The following is a 16,521-nucleotide window of genomic DNA, read 5'->3' as shown; positions in this document are numbered from 1 at the left end:
AAGAGTCAGACTGTGTGTTCCAGATGGACTATGGAACCCTAAGTATTAACTCATAGAATGCTGAAAGCGTTTTTAAACGTTTTATTATAGCCAAGCGCAAGAAGCGCATAACGTTTTTATACGTTTTATGGTCCAAAAAACGTTTTTTTATTGATTACTATAGTTCAACTATATTTGCGCCCGGACAACTCATAATGTAACACCGATCGGCTCTAAAAAGAGTTAAAACCCCCCCCTGCTGAAAAGAGGTGTTGGTCTGAGAAGCGTCTGGCACCGCCTATTGGTTGGTCTATGCGAGGACGTACGACGTAATGGATACGGCCGTCCGGCATAGACCAACGCAGATGTCAGGGGATCTAAAATGGATGGGACAATGCTCTTGTTTGTGTGAATACACTCGATTCCCCCTCCCCTCCTGTTTCTACATGGTTTCTCCCGAGGGAGAATGGTGGGGGGGGGGGTCTCTTCCTCTTGGATCGCATTGGCAGTTCCCCCCCCACTCCCGAGTCCCCACTGCTTTCAACTGCAAGGCTTGCGCTCTCATTCTCGGAACAAGATACAACGCGATTTGCTCTCTGCCCGTATATAAACCTGCAACGATCGGCATTTGATTTCATAACGTAACGTTTGCCAGACACATGTGGAGTTAGTCATGGACAGATTGCACATCATTATCGAGGGCCCGCCATGATACGTTGGTCGCTGATCGCAAGCCGTACTGCTGCTGCTGCTGCGCTGCTGCGCTGCTCGCATCCAACCATCCAATCCATCCCCCTTTCTCGTTACAACAGGCTATTATAAACTCACCGTCGAGCAGCCTGCCCTGCACCTAATGTGATAAAATGAACGGCAGGACAAAATCGGATCGATTATTATCTGTCTATCAGCAACATACGGGTGTTTGTCTTGCAACGACAGGTGGTGCTTTCTCGTTTTTTTTCTTCCAAATACGTTGACGTGCTGCTTCTGCTGCTGCCGCATCCATCTCGTTGTTTTTCTTGTTTTTTTTCCCAAACATGTCCAGACACAATCCGATCCAGTCTCGCGTCTCACCTTATAGATACGCGAGACTGGATCGATGAGGTTAGTGGTATGTCTGGACATGTTTGGAGCGGCACACGACAATCGACAATAATGTTGATTATGCAAGATCATTTCCTCAAAGCCTAGTTGCCCCCCCCCCCCCCCCCGTTACTGCGATTGTTTGTAGCTCGAATCACAGAATGAGTTCAATGAGCGTAGGGAGAGGGCACATATGGGGCTACGATTGAAGAAAGTTTCCAAGTCCGTTTTATGATCAGATAATGTGCATCAAGACTCTCTGCTTTCATAAGAAAAAAACTAATACTGTAATTGCGAATGCAATGAGCACTTACTATGAGACCTAGCAGATCACGTCTGTCTGTCTGTCTGTCTGTCTGTCTGTATATGTGGACCTGGCCCTTTTGTGCCCATATATGGAGCTGAGTGATTTGTGAGTCATGGTGACATGAGTGTGATGGCGTGGTCCTGCTTTGGGGACTCCTTATATGGTTATGGCTGAGTCATGGTGACATGAGTGTGATGGCGTCTTTTGTGACCATATATGGAGCTGGCGTGGTCCAAGCACTAACTATGACACCCTGCAGATCATGTCTGTAATTTATTCTAATTGTTATTGCAATTTACGATCTGCGTTCGCCTTCCGCGTTCGCGCGTCTTACTCGTAATAATAAAAATCACACCCCTGTGAAGTGAGCAGTGCAATGTTGTGAAGTGAGCAGTGCAACATTGCACTGCTCACTTCACTGGGGTGTGATTTCTATTATTATTACAGTATTAGTATTTTTCTTATGAAAGCAGAGAGTATTCTGTTTCATACGGTATATAGTATGTACATGTCGCTATAGGCCTTATTTTGTGAATATTTAGTTGTTAGGTCCATGCTCTCTAAAATTATCTTTTTCAGAGAACTTTAGAGATGGCATGGGCCTGAATAACTATTATTCACAAAATAAGGCCTATAGCGACATGTACATACTATATACCGTATGAAACAGTCGACTCTCTGCTTTCATAAGAAAAATACTAATACTGTAATAATAATAAAAATCACACCCCTGTGAAGTGAGCAGTGCAATTGCACTGCTCACTTCACAGGGGTGTGATTTTTCTGGGTGGTATTTTTCTTATGAAAGCAGAGAGTCTACTGTTTCATACGGTATATAGTATGTACATGTCGCTATAGGCCTTATTTTGTGAATAATAGTTCTTCGGGTCCATGCCTTCTCTAAAGTTCTCTGGTGGGCGCAAGCTGCATTCAATAGCCAATTAGTGACAAACTGTATATGTGTACAATGTGTACTGTTTTCCTCCTAAAAGTAGACATTCAGGGCTTTCATTCGGTATATGGTTTGTATAGGATATTATTTGTGCTCAATTTTATATCGGTCTTTTGAACTAAAAAAACTGAACTGAAATGTCTGTCAACTTCAGGCCTCCATATCTCTGTTGTTTTTTTTCACAAGCAGCGTGCAGGCAAAAGCAGGTGTTAGAAAAAGGTCAATATCTCCAGAATGGAAGATGGTAGAATCATAATTTTTTTTTAAATTGAAGTGGACAAGTTGGGCTTTCTTTTTATTTATGCGATTGTGATTCTCGCTATAAGAGGCCCCTCGCTGTGGGCCCCCCAAAAAGTTCAAAAAGCCCATGTTAAGCCTTCAGCACCAGTAAGCCAGGGTCCGCTAGAACCTGTAGCAGTCTATGTGTTAAGAGTCAGACTGTGTGTTCCAGATTGACTATGGAACCCTAAGTATTAGGAGTCAGACTGTGTGTTCCAGATTGACTATGGAACCCTAAGTATTAAGAGTCAGACTGTGTGTTCCAGATTGACTATGGAACCCTAAGTATTAAGAGTCAGACTGTGTGTTCCAGATTGACTATGGAACCCTAAGTATTAAGAGTCAGACTGTGTGTTCCAGATTGACTATGGAACCCTAAGTATTAAGAGTCAGACTGTGTGTTCCAGATTGACTATGGAACCCTAAGTATTAAGAGTCAGACTGTGTGTTCCAGATGGACTATGGAACCCTAAGTATTAAGAGTCAGACTGTGTGTTCCAGATGGACTATGGAACCCTAAGTATTAAGAGTCAGACTGTGTGTTCCAGATGGACTATGGAACCCTAAGTATTAAGAGTCAGACTGTGTGTTCCAGATGGACTATGGAACCCTAAGTATTAAGAGTCAGACTGTGTGTTCCAGATGGACTATGGAACCCTAAGTATTAAGAGTCAGACTGTGTGTTCCAGATGGACTATGGAACCCTAAGTATTAAGAGTCAGACTGCCAGTACTGTGGCAGCATTCACGGAGGAAGTTGAAAACGTGGAAAAACAAACAGGGAGGGTTGGAGAAGGGAAGCCGATAAAGAGAAGAGGAGCATTCTAGGCACATGAACGTTTCAGCAAACCAAAGTAAGAACCTTACTCACTGGCTCTCTTTCTTGCCTCCCTGGATCCACTGCTTGAGCAGGTATTCGTAGTAGCTGTCGGCCCTGGCGCCCAGCGTGTACATGCCCTGATGAGTGAACTGCCCACTGTTGGTGTTGATGAACATAGGAACCAGACCGTCCAACTTGGCGTCCAACTTGTGGACCTGATTCGAGACCTCCTCCACCGCCGCCTGTAGGAGAGAGAGAGAGAAGACAGACGTTGACTTTTATTGATTACCGCCAATATTAATTAACCCATTTAGACCCGATGTCTTCTAAATCCTGACAGTTTCCGGAAAAACCCCATGTTTCTATGTCAGTCGTTCTCAAACATTTTCATGTCAAGGACCCCCAGAACTGTATGTAATTGGCAGCCGACCCCCCCCCCCAGGTGAAATGATGTTGTTCCCAGGGAGCGACCCCTCAGAAGCAAAGATTTGAGTTAAAAACGTTCACCGTGAAAGAATATAATATTCAAAGATTTGCTCCACATTTTCACGACTTTTCAAAACAAATAGCAGATCTACAAGCTCCGAGTGCCACGCTACGAGCTTGTAGGTCTGCCATCTTTTCAATAGCTAAAGTATAACATAATGCTTTAAAACAACAAGAGGGGGAGTAGCAGCACATGGCTGCCTGAGTTTTCAGCTCCCTCCGGTAAAATACATAAACCTCTCTAAAATCGAATTTAAATGTTTTAATTGCAAATTTCCTTTTGGAATGAACGAGAGGAGACAAACAAGGAGTCATACAGTGAGAAATATACGGGAAATAACCACGGAAATCAACGAAATGGACGAAGAAAGACACGCGGGTCAAATGAGGGAGCAACAGGTGGCTTACTCCAGAAGGCCCCCAAAGAAATAAGATACTTTAAAAAGGACCTGACCAGTGAGTTAAGCTCTTTTAAAGAAGATTAAAAAAAACAACAAGAGGGGGTTCCCGGTGCCCAGAATGGATTAAGCAATAAGACAAGAAGAGTGTTGTTTTTCTGGCCTGGTACTGAGGGTCCTGCGTGAGTCGGCTGAGCTCTCGGAACTCCAGCTGGATGCTGGTGACCTCGGCCACCGTGCTGTCGGAGGTCCAGCGGGGAGGGTGGGCCGTGCCCTTCCCGATGTTCACGTCCGAGTAGGGGATCTTGGACGGCGTTTTGAACGCCGGCATCAACCGCGAGCCGATGTCTTTCTGTTGGACAGAGAGAGAAGAGAAGAGCCATTTTGACGAATGAAGCGTATATAGAGCAACAGGATTGGGGCAGTGGACAAATATAAACTAGGGTTGTCAGGATGCGATCACGTGATCGGGAATCGGATCGGGAGCACACAAAGAAAACGCGATCGGGACATCCCTAATAATCATATGTGACCAGATTTGACTGAGAGCCTGCCTTCGCGCAAACTCCAGCTAATAGCACAGGCAGACTCTTCACATACTAGAGCATGTCTGAAATAAGTGACATGTAAATAAGAAATAAATGCTTAAACATATAGCTAGGTGTAATGCTAGAGACCACAGAAGTGAACCTTTCAAGCCAGTTTTCTCAACTCGCTGTTTCTCTGCAAGACATTACTCTATAAGCCATATCTCCAAAACTGGTGGGTCAAACTGAACAACCAATGTCAATTTGAAGCTATGATTCCCTGCTTTGACAAAACGAAAATTCAAAATGGCAGTCACATATATCCATATTTCTGGAGACTGGATGTTGTCTGTGATTTTGGATATTATACACCATTGTGATGCGTAAGTGTTCTATGAAAATATAAATATCTAATCGGGAAAAATCGGTATTCAGCAGATACTCAAAATCAAATGATCGGAATTGGATCAGGAGCAAAAACACGTGATCGGGTCAGCCCTAATAAATACATGAAGAAAACAGACGCATTGAGTGGCAGATGCAGAAGGGGTGTTGCAGCTAAAGTCTCAGCAGAAACAACCGCAAGTGTGTGCATGCGTATGTGACTGTGCGTCCGTTTACATTCAATCAGCGCGTTCAGGTTTCGGTGTCCAGCATTAGAGAGTTATTGCGTGGGTGAAATAATCTCTCTCCGCCTCACACTGAGCTCACTCTCTCTCTCTCTCTCTCTCTCTCTCTCGGAGGGAGTTCTGGTCTGACATCATCGCACAAGTTGACACAACCTCCCTGTCTCTCTCTGAGAAAGGGGGAGGGAGATAAGAGTTGACACAACCTCCCCGTCTCTCTCTGAGAAAGGACAACCTCCCTGTCTCTCTCTGAGAAAGGGGGAGGGAGATAAGACTGTGCATGCATGTACAATGTACACAAATGTGATGATTGTGTTGTGTCATGTCTGTGTGTGCTTGCTCATGTGTTTTGATCTCATCGTGTATGTGCGTGTGCGTGCGTGCATTCATATTTTAATTCCGTGTCTGCATGTGTGACTCACCGCCTTGTCCAGGAACATGACATCTCCCGTCAGATGGTAGGTGCTCAACAGGCCTCCCAGGATACGTATGGTGCTCTCAAACAGGTTCACGTCCACATTCTTGTTGAAGGACAGCTCTGTGGACACCCATGTCTTTGCTTCCTCAAACTCTGATTGAATACGTCACAAATACCAAAATGATTCGAGTGGTTTAGCTACAGGGAAATTGTCAGCAAAAAAAGGAAAAGGGCCAACTTCTGATATTTACAAACTACGGCATAGCTGGCCCATTAAGACCTGGAACGCATCTGTGTCACCTAACCTTTTAATCACTTTAACCATTATTTTAAACTGTAGTTATTGAAAAATAGCAGATCTACAAGTTCAAAGTGCCGCATCGAGTGCCGCGATACCAGCTTGTAGATCTGCTTTTTTATTTTTTTAACTCATGAAAATGTGTGCAAATCTTTGAATATAGATTATTTCACAGCAAACGTTTTTGGAACTACATATTTCCGGATGGGGGAAGACATTTTGTAGAACCTCGACTCAGGTCTCAATGGGCTAGAGACAACATTTCTTTCAGTAAAAAATTGACTTTTTCAATATACACTATAATTTTCCACAGCCGAAAACAAATCAACACAGTCAAGCATCCATCCATTGAAGGAAAAGGTTGAATATAGTGCACCTTGTTTCAAGCCGAGGATCCACATGGTGTCCAGGGCATCGATGAGTGTCAAGCCCAGACCAAACCACTCCCCGAACGACTTGGAGACGGGCCTCAGCTCATCGTGGCCCCAGGCAAAGTCTTTGTAGCCTTTCCATGCATGTCTGAAAGCTTCCCGCACCGCCTCGAGCCTACTGACTTCTACAACGCACGCACGCACACACAGTCAAACACAGACACACACAGACACACACACAGTTGATTCCGTTGACTGAAACTAAGACTTTCATCGACTACCTTTTTCCACTGACAGAACCTAAACGGAAACTGAATGAAAACTAAGCTATGACTAAAACTAAGACTAAATATACTGACAATTTCGTCAACAAATAAAAACTAGACTAAAATGTTAGGAAGGGACTAGTGGACAAGAGATCCACTAGAAGTAATTTTACACTTGGTTGCATGCTGAAAATAGTAGATCTACAAGCAAAGCGTCGCAAAGTGTAAAATCTGTCATTACGACGGCATCAAGGCCCGCCAAAACACATTTTAGTTGACTAAATGAACTGTAGATTTAGTCGACTAAAATCTTATGACATTTAGTCGACTAAAACTAGACTAACACTAAAACATTCCAGGTGACTAAAATGTGACTAAAAGTAAATGAAAACTATTGACTATGACTAAAACTAAAATCTAATTTTGCTGACAAAAACAACACTGACAGGCACACACACAATTACAGTCTTACCCTGGTCTACAGAGCGATTCACTCATTTGTTTTGTTTTGTTTAGTTTCCTTTCTTTTTGTTACAGGAAGGAGTCAAATTAGATACAGTATATAATTGTGCTCCATGTCTGTGACATAAAAAACATATCGAATCATGTGGATCTTGAGATGGAACGGTTCGGCTCCAATATGGACATACGTTTGACGTACAGTACAGTATGACTCCAAATTTAGACACGATTTCAGCCCGATTAGAACCCCATTGACTTCCATCCATTAAAATGGAAAATCAAAATGTGCTGCCAAAAACAACACTGGTCACAGCACAGTAGAGGAGGAGAAGCGATACCTGACGCCGCGGTGGGTGGTTTGCGTTGTGGATCGGCAGGTGGATCGGCCGGCGGTTCCTCTCCGTTCTTCTCTCCATCCTTGGTGCCTTCGGAGGCCTGTTCAGCTTCAATCACTGCTCCACGCCAACTGCACACAAGCCAGGAGGACACTTCCTCGGTTAAAACAGTTTGACTGCATAACCCCTGAAATGTTCCACGCTATTTAACCCATTTAGACCCTGAGAACGATGCCTTCTAAACCCCGACAGTTTTCTGAAAAACCCTATGTTTCTATGTCAGTGGTTCTCAAACATTTTCATGTCAAGGACCTCCAAAAATATATGGATTTGGCCGTCGACCCCCATCTGAAAATGTTGTTCCAGGGACCCCGTCCCAGAAACAAAGATTTGAGTTAAAAATGTTCGCTCTGTGGCCTGGGCCGTGGCTCAGCGGTTTAGGCACCTTGGCCGGTAGACCAAGTCTGGCCAACTCAAGACCCAAGTCTTGAGTTTAAAAAAAAGAAACATCACACTCGTGTGAAGTGAGGGGCGCTCTTATCATCATACATCACATTCTGTGCTCAGCCAATCAAATCATCACAAATGTCATTCTGGCCAATCACTTTTGGCGTCTTCACTTTTTGAGGGGCGAGGTTTATTGTTTGTTTTATAAAATGTACGTCATATTGTCCCTCATTACATCATGTTGTCTCTTTATTGTTAACACATTTAGTACCGGAACTGCATCAAAATAAAGGCGCTGCTTGCGCCAGAGTAATCGCCAGAGTAGTGATCGCTTCTATTTTGAAAGCCATGAACCGGAAATACGTTCTTAAAAAAGTTGACTGACAAAGTGACCTCAAAATCTCCGATCATCTTAATATATTTATATACGCTTCAAAAAGAGTTCATATTTTGCGGGAGAGACGGATGAGGAGCAGAAACGCAGCGCCAGCATATCGATCCATTCATCACCACGGAGAGCGCCCTGGATCAGGAGATACGAGTCATTCTTTCCGCCGCGCTAACATGGGAGTCAATGACAAGCTAATATTTGCACAGAGCGTTAGCATACGGCAAGCGAAAAGCGAAATGCCAAAAAAAAAAAAAGGGAATAATTCTGAATATTATCATCTCGCCCCACGTCGTTTGGACGTCGCTAGGACGTCCACAGACGTCTAAGGCACCTCTCGGTTCCAATCCTTATGACGTTTCAGGACGTATTATGTACAAAATGTGTTAATGGCATTTAATGTTTGTGTCGGCACCGTTTGTTTTACATTACCATTACATCACCTAATCAACATGAGTTAGACTTTAACAGACAAAGCTGGGCATAGAAGGGGCTAGCGCCCCTCAAAAATGTTTAGACCTCGGGAATAAAAATATATATAAATGCACGACGCAACGCATCGCGACAGGTTTTGAGCCTTTAGAGCTGTGGACAAAAAAAAAAAGGTACTGTGCTGGTCTTTAGGGAATACTGTGAAATGTATCTCTCACCTGATCTCTCCACCTCCCTCCCCATCTTTCTTTCCCTCGGCTGCTCCCTTGGCCTCCTCCAGAGTTTCGGAGGCGTTGCCTTTCTTCTGCAGGCGATTCTGCAGCGCAGGCGGCCCTCGCTTGTGGGGCAATCTCTTCGGTTTCTACGAGAAGGCCAGATTAGATTACAAAAGTGCAAGTTGCCTGGCATTTGAACCACTTTTAACTCGGTGTCCCTGTTTTAGGCATGTCAATGTGTTAGTCGTTTTTCCAAATAATATATTGAAATAATTGTGAATTAGAGCCTATGTGGTTTAAGATTGGAATAAGGAACATACCGTATCAACATCTGAAGGAACCTCGAGCAATGGAGGTGGGGCTTCTTTCTCGGGAGGCGGGCCTTGGTCTTTCTCAAGCTCAGGTAATGCACCGGGTATAGCAGGCCTCGGGCCGGGGTCATTTCCTCCACCTCCATCTTTGTCCAGTTGTCCCCCACTATAGCCTGAATAGACATTCAGCAGGATAGAACGGTGTTTGAAAGGCTGAGATGCTTCTAAAGGTGCGTTCAGACTTGAATTTAAATATTCGCCTCGGGTTCGTCGCGTCGGCGCAGCACAAACTACTTTATATGACTTTATATGTAAGCCGCGCCGCTCAAACCTGTCTGGCACTGTTGACACTTGTCTTAACCGATTTTGGGCGGCAACCCCTTTTGGTGTTAGCATTATGTTATGCTTTAGCTATTGAAAAATAGCAGATCTACAAGCTCATAGCGCGCCACCGAGTGGCGCGCTAACGGGATGTTTGAAACATTGTTGCCCCACTGCCTTATGTTTACATTGTGATTCGCAGGACTTTCGCTTAGTAATTTGTGTCACAAGCCGAGTGATTGACATTGGGTCCAGTCTGGACTCACTGACCGGCTGCCTTACCTCGGAGGTATTCGGTGACATTGGCATGGGAAGAAACCCCACAGATCAACAGGAGAACCACCGTGAACAGGATGAGGCTGCGCTGCAACCTCGACAGCTGCTTCCATTTCTGAAGTCACACAGTAACAAACAAGCAGTCAACCGGGGGCATAGAATAGGGATGCTTGCTGTGGGTTCAAGTGGTTAACAAAAGTGTCCCTTTTAAGTTTTAATCCTATTTTGATTATCACAATAATATCATTAATCACAATATTTTTTGCCACAATTATCGTGACATGTCATTTCCATATCATCCCAACCCTAATTAAAGGACCACTTCACCACTTTTCAACCTATATTCATATAATAGGTCCTCACTAAAAACTTTTTTTCTACTCAAGTCTGTGTTTCATAGGAGGGCTGTGGGCAGTTCAGAAACGCTTCCACCAGTGACATCATCGATGGGGAATGCAAGCTAATAGAAACTGCAGGCTTTCTAGTCCTGACAAGTTGCAACGTCAAAGTGTTTAAAAAATATATCTGCCTAACAATGATGTCACTGGTGGACAGGTTTCTGAACTGCCCACAGCCCTCTTATGAGACACAGACTGAGTAGAAAAACTGTGCCATTTTATCATGATTATTAGTGAGGACCTATTATATGAAGAAGAAAAGTGGTGAAGTGGTCCTAAGGGTTACGACACATCAAGTTTGTGTTAGGTACATGAGAGTAAAACTTATTTTAGCTGGGCTTCCTTCAGACAATGCATCAGCATAGCATAGGCAACAACAACAACAACAACAACAACAACACATTCTACTAAATCAACAGCGTTCCACACAACAGTCTTCCCAGTTTCTTGCTTTAAAAAGTGCTTATTCAAATGTATTGCACACTGTAACATAGCACCATTAATGCATCTTTCTAAATGAAGGAGCTCCCTTTAAGTCATTTTGTCACCTGCGGTGAAGTCAACATGGTAACCAATACACTCCTTTCAAATGTTTTTCATATTTTCTCCACAGACAATTATTGCAGCTATAGCACAGTGTTCAATTTGATGCTCGGGGTGCACATGATCTACTTACTAATACACCATTAACTCTTACAGTAGTTACTGTATAGCAATACATGTATACTGCTAGATCTTACCTTACCCCTATAAACTTCTTTACACATTTTTGAAAAACCTTTTAAAATAGTTTAAATAGCCGAGCTTCCACCCCTGCGTGAACCCCTACTGCAAGCTCACAACGTGCCGGCATCGATCAGCTATAGTTGAACTATTTTAAAAAGGTTTTTCAAAATAGTAAAAAATGGTAAATACATTTAGGGATAAGGGGTGGCACAAGATGGGGCCCTGGCTTGCAGTCAAGAACTTTCTCCCTCAATGCATGTGGTCCTGTCTGTGCAGGCCGTGGTCTTTATTAGGCTGTGTTCCGGTTTGTCTGGTTGATTATTTTATTCACGTTATGCAGCTGATAATGAAGTACATCTGATCTCATGTGTGCAATTGTGCATGCAGTTGTATGTTTTGCAAGACATAAACTAAAAATTTAAATAAATTCTTAAACAATCAAAGAAATATCTCACTGTCCACTCAGCTCAGCTATATATGCAAACAATCGGAAAGCAACAAACGGAACGACATAATTCCGATTTGTAATTAAAGCCTTTTCCCACACTGCCGGGTTGTGAAAAGCCATTGATAGTCATACACAATGTTGTACCATATCACTTTACAGTGTGAATGGACTGGAGAATTATGACACCATTGAACTGCCCATATCGATATAGCAATATCTGTATCAGCTTTCTGCCTGATTCAAGAAAAGTTAAAGACACAATAAAAGGTTCCCAACTTCCTAGTTTTGCTCCAATATAGAAGAGCAGCTTAACTAACCTTTGACTGTACTGTATTACTACCTGTCCTATCATCATTTAGGCCTGAGTCCGATTCTAAACGCCTCTAAATCCTGACCTAGGTTTTCTGAAAAACTTCAAATATTTATATAGCAGCGTCATTTATTTTTTTAAATGAATACTGCACAGAACCCTAAAATGGGTTCCCGGCCTGAAGGGGTAAAACACCAAAAGGGGTTCCCGCCCAGAATGGGCGGGAACAATTCAATCAAGCAAACAAACAAGCTCATCGTCAGCACACCACTAGTTTCAGTGATCCAAGCATGACAACACTCAAAACAATTCATGGCATGATTGTACTAGTATGCAACAAACACCGTAGTGCGAACAGTGGGTCATGCGAGCTGCTGTCTGCCAGTCAGTGTCATCTTCTAGCAGCAGGTCTATCAGGTTGTGTCAGTGTGTATAGGAGGAGGAAACATGACCACAAATAATTAGGCACTGTTTTTTTTACAATAGGCTTAACCCATTCTGACCTGAGATCAGATTCATACAAGGTTTCCACTGGACACACACTGGTCTGATGAACCCATTCTGACCTGAGATCAGATTCTAAAAATGTCAGTCGCTCTTCGATTTTTCAAAAATAGCAGACCTACAAGCTCGTAGCGCGCCACTCGGTGGCGCGCTATGAGCTTGTAGATCTGCTATTTTTCAATAGCTAAAGCATAGCATGATGCTGACACCAAAATGGGTTCCCGTTCAGAATGGGTTAAATAATTAAGCCTATCATTTAACACATTCTGGACGGAACCCCTGCAGGTGTTTTAAGCATTATGTTATACTTATCTACAAGCTTGTAGCTTGTAGATCTGCTATTTTAGAAAAATCATGAAAATGTGGTGCAAATCTTTGAATATAATATTCTTTCAGAGCGAACGTTTTTAACTCAAATATTTGCTTCTGGGGGCGGGGGGTCCCTGGAATACCATATCTTGAGATTGGGGCCCGGGGGCCAATTACATATATAATTCTGGGGGTCCTTGACATGAGATAGTTTGAGAACCACTGACATATAGAAACATAGGGTTTTTCTGAAAACGGTCATGATTTATTAGACATTTGTAAACTCGTCCTCTCGGGCTAAAAGCTTTACTTAAGGTTTCCGTACCCTCCAGCACGACTGCCTCCTCCACTGCTTGCCATTGTTGTAATTATTAGGGCTGGCTGGCTCAGCGAAGGTGACTGCTACATAGTCCTTCCTGTTTGGTGGTGGTGGGTGCATGTCTCCGAGAGCCTGCCTGTCACACAAAATAACGCTCATTAAAGCATGCAGGCGAGGCGACAGACTGTTGACAGCAAAATAATGCACCAGTGGTGATGGTGGAGCCATGCATTTCAGAACAACAAAAACACCTGTGGTCTCCAAGGCAATGTATACATTTCCAGACCAACTACAGTTACATTATATCCATATCCCCAACCATAGCAGTTTTTAAAAAACATTTAACATTGTAGTCCGGCAGCCAAGATGGACGGGTGGGAAATTTGAGTCTTTTTATTTGCCTAGAATATTGTCTATATACATACATTCATGAATCCACTTGCTGACCGGCTGTTAGAATTGAGCAAATAAAATTAGGCCTATAGGGGTTTCTTGTGACCCTACCATTAACATCCTATGGCAGGCAAACATTTCAAAAATGTCAAACTTTCCTTTAAGTAGCATGTCAAACTAGAGGGTTTCCATGATTCTGAATCCATTCCAAGCATTAGTTTTGCACAAAATACACTTCCTGGGCTAAAAAACAGCCATAGCCACTTGCCCAAATGTGCCCAAACTGTGCTGACCTCATCACATTTGTCATGACGTCTAATGTCGTTTTTAGCCCAAGGAGTGTTTGCCTGGGCTTTTAACTGTGCTGTCACTTTCTATTATTTATTTTATCAAAAGGTGGGACTGTATTTATATGCTCCTTTATCTTATTTTAATTGTAGCTATATTCTCTGTTCAAGTGCATTATTTGTTTTTATTCTGTAAAGCACTTTGAATTACCTTTGTGTATGAAAGGTGGCATATTCATAAAATTGCCTAGCCTTGCAATGTCTTTTTTTGTTTATATATGTTGCTGACTTTGCTGTATTGATTGATCGGAAGTTCTATTTTTTTTACAGTATGCATAATGGATAGCCTACATTTCAAACGAAAGCACAGGTCAATGAAAAAACTGTTTGTGGACGAACCGTGCATTAAGCCTGACGCTTATTTTACAACAGGGTCCACCATTTTCAATTAATTAGAAAACATCTAAACATCTGCCCCTCTGGGAGGTATAAACTAAAGTGACCTCATTCATTCATCATCAACAGGCTTTTTTTTTCACCTTCGGTCACGGATTCGTGGGTCTGATTTGAAGCAAACACATCAACAAATACGAGTAAACAACAACAATCGTGAAATCAAGTTGGGTTTGTTTTACCTTTCACGCTAGTATCGAGCCTTTCGCACGTCCGCTCTGCTCTGACAGAAAAGTCCTCTCTCTGGCGATAGGCCTCTCGTTCCCCGGCTCACAGCGTGACTACAGACCGAGGCATGGCGTGAGGCCTATATAAACACACACACACACACACACACACACACACACACACACAACCGCTATAGTACTACCGTATATAAAAGTAACAGCTCGAGCTCTTTCTGGGAGGACACATGGGAGACATATTCCTCAATGGCAAAACATAATGTGTGTTGTTTTATTGGAATATCAATGTATAGCAGCATATCAAGCAGGGATCGCATCAAGAAAACGTTCATATACCTTATGGCGATTTTTTTTTAGTGAATAGCAACAGTCTTATCACTCGTTGATGGTGTCCATTCACTTCAACCGTCAGCCAGTACGTCCGCCGTAAGCCATATAAGCGATGCTGGAAACTGCACAATTGTGTGTTGTCATTCTGTAGATAGATCGTGTAAATATTACACGAATTATGAAGAAAAAAATATCGAAATAAGTCCACTTGTGGCTTAATGGGGATGCAAGGCTGTTTATGTCCCGATCGACTCCCGTGACATGTATGTTCAGTCAGTGTCTGAGTGTTGCTTGTAAGTAACTGACACACAGCTGGGTGGCTTGCTCGCTTACTACTGGTCCTGCCTCTAGACGACAACAAATGCGTCTATGGACAGTGGTTCTCAACCAGTGGTCCGGGGACCACCAGTGGTCATTGAGGGGGTTCCAGGTGGTCTCCAGCTAGATGAATTTACATGCAATGCAAACACAAACTATTTACATTACTTCGGTCATGGTGGACAGATGTTACGCTCAAGAGTTACATTATTGTTCATACTTCATTTGTTCATACTTCATTTACAAGTAGAATTGTTATTTTGATCGTTTGCCTGTTATGGTACCAACATCAACACAGCGTCAGCATATGGAATTGTAAAATAGTATCCAACGATAACAAAATATTCTTATAGTTTTGGGTCTGAGAGGCTGCTAAATCTCAAATGGTGGTCCACCGTGGCTCAAATGCAGAATAAATGGATCTTGATATGAAAGGGTGGATGGTGGCAACAATACACCCCACCCCTGCTTATACCCCCACCCCTTTCTGTCTTCTTTTGATGAATGGCTGCTACAGTTCTAAGTTCTAAGTATATTACACCCCGACAGTGTGCCATGGTAAAGAGCTGGAGTCATAATTTAATGTACAGTCCCTTCATTTATTTATTGATTAATTCTTGTGCAGCATCAGCAGGAAAGTAAAAAACACAGAGAAAGGATCGAGCATCTTGTCAAGTAAAAAAGTCAAATACACAACTTGGGCTCAAGACAGAAATGAACACCATTAGATACAAATACTTAAAGGTGTTGTATTAGTGATATTTTTGGTTAGAACAAGCGTTTGGTTAAAAAGTTTAAAGCTCTATATTCTGATAGATAGGCTAGTAGTACGTTTGCATCTTTGTTGTGTGTTCACCAATTTTATCAGGAGAGAGTTTGTTTTTATTTCATCACATCCAATTTCACGTATTTATCCTGTATGAACACGCATATGAGCGTCGCACCTGTCACAGACATGCCCAAAGCAAGTTCAGTCAGGAAACTCAGTGCAGTTGGGCCACCTCAGCATCACGTTCTCATTCACATGATTAACTTCATCCAATCACACACTCATTCCATCTTCATACCGGCTATTTAAACTGGAAGTTTGCACTGCTCATCATGCTCGCTTGCTTTGTGCTACTGCGCTGCTGTCTGCTTAAACTTCTGCTGCTCACCCTCCTCCACCCCAGCTACCACCTGTCGTTTTGGATCTGCCGTTTAGGTACGGGTGCGCTTGATCAGAGTACCTATAAAGCAGATCCAATTCATCGCCAAACCATAATATATATTGCTCATTTTATACTCAATAAATATACATTTCATCCATTCATGAGTTGTCCCGACTGAAATAGTAATGATTACAGAATCCAAAATATAGAGCTATTTAACAAATCAATGATCATATCAGTTACACCCCTTTTAACAGGGAAGCTAAGGAAAACTGGGCCAAATACAGGATTGGGATTCGAACCAGTGACGCGCTGTCAGGCTGGATTAGCACTAGCCTACGTGAGGTTTTGCCAGATAGCTGTCAAAACATTATTAAAATGTACATGCAATGCA

The 16,521-nt window shown here is 42.8% G+C and overlaps 1 protein-coding gene across 3 annotated transcripts in view; it reads right to left on the bottom strand.

Annotated features, from left to right (window-relative positions):
- Positions 1–14,935, bottom strand: part of LOC308317664 (endoplasmic reticulum mannosyl-oligosaccharide 1,2-alpha-mannosidase-like) — a 30,023-nt gene extending 15,088 nt beyond the window's left edge. Inside the window, exons 1-11 of one of the 3 annotated variants that reach the window (XM_080766852.1) lie at positions 14,665–14,935; positions 14,326–14,450; positions 13,017–13,146; positions 10,003–10,111; positions 9,409–9,572; positions 9,092–9,234; positions 7,610–7,737; positions 6,549–6,728; positions 5,879–6,027; positions 4,467–4,655; positions 3,471–3,661 (exon numbers count right to left, since the gene is read on the bottom strand). In XM_080766852.1, the coding sequence (XP_080622978.1) occupies positions 3,471–3,661; positions 4,467–4,655; positions 5,879–6,027; positions 6,549–6,728; positions 7,610–7,737; positions 9,092–9,234; positions 9,409–9,572; positions 10,003–10,111; positions 13,017–13,130 (1,367 nt within the window). In that variant the 5' untranslated portion in view covers positions 13,131–13,146; positions 14,326–14,450; positions 14,665–14,935. The remainder of the gene's footprint in view (positions 1–3,470; positions 3,662–4,466; positions 4,656–5,878; positions 6,028–6,548; positions 6,729–7,609; positions 7,738–9,091; positions 9,235–9,408; positions 9,573–10,002; positions 10,112–13,016; positions 13,147–14,325; positions 14,451–14,664) is intronic. The other 2 variants (XM_080766854.1, XM_080766853.1) reach the window with 2 other exon arrangements.
- Positions 14,936–16,521: the final 1,586 nt, after the last annotated feature.

The sequence above is a fragment of the Protomyctophum bolini genome, assembly GCF_963924005.1.
Source record: "Protomyctophum bolini genome assembly, chromosome: 6".
NCBI lineage: Eukaryota > Metazoa > Chordata > Actinopteri > Myctophiformes > Myctophidae > Protomyctophum > Protomyctophum bolini.
This window is presented reverse-complemented; position numbering and strand designations above follow the sequence as displayed.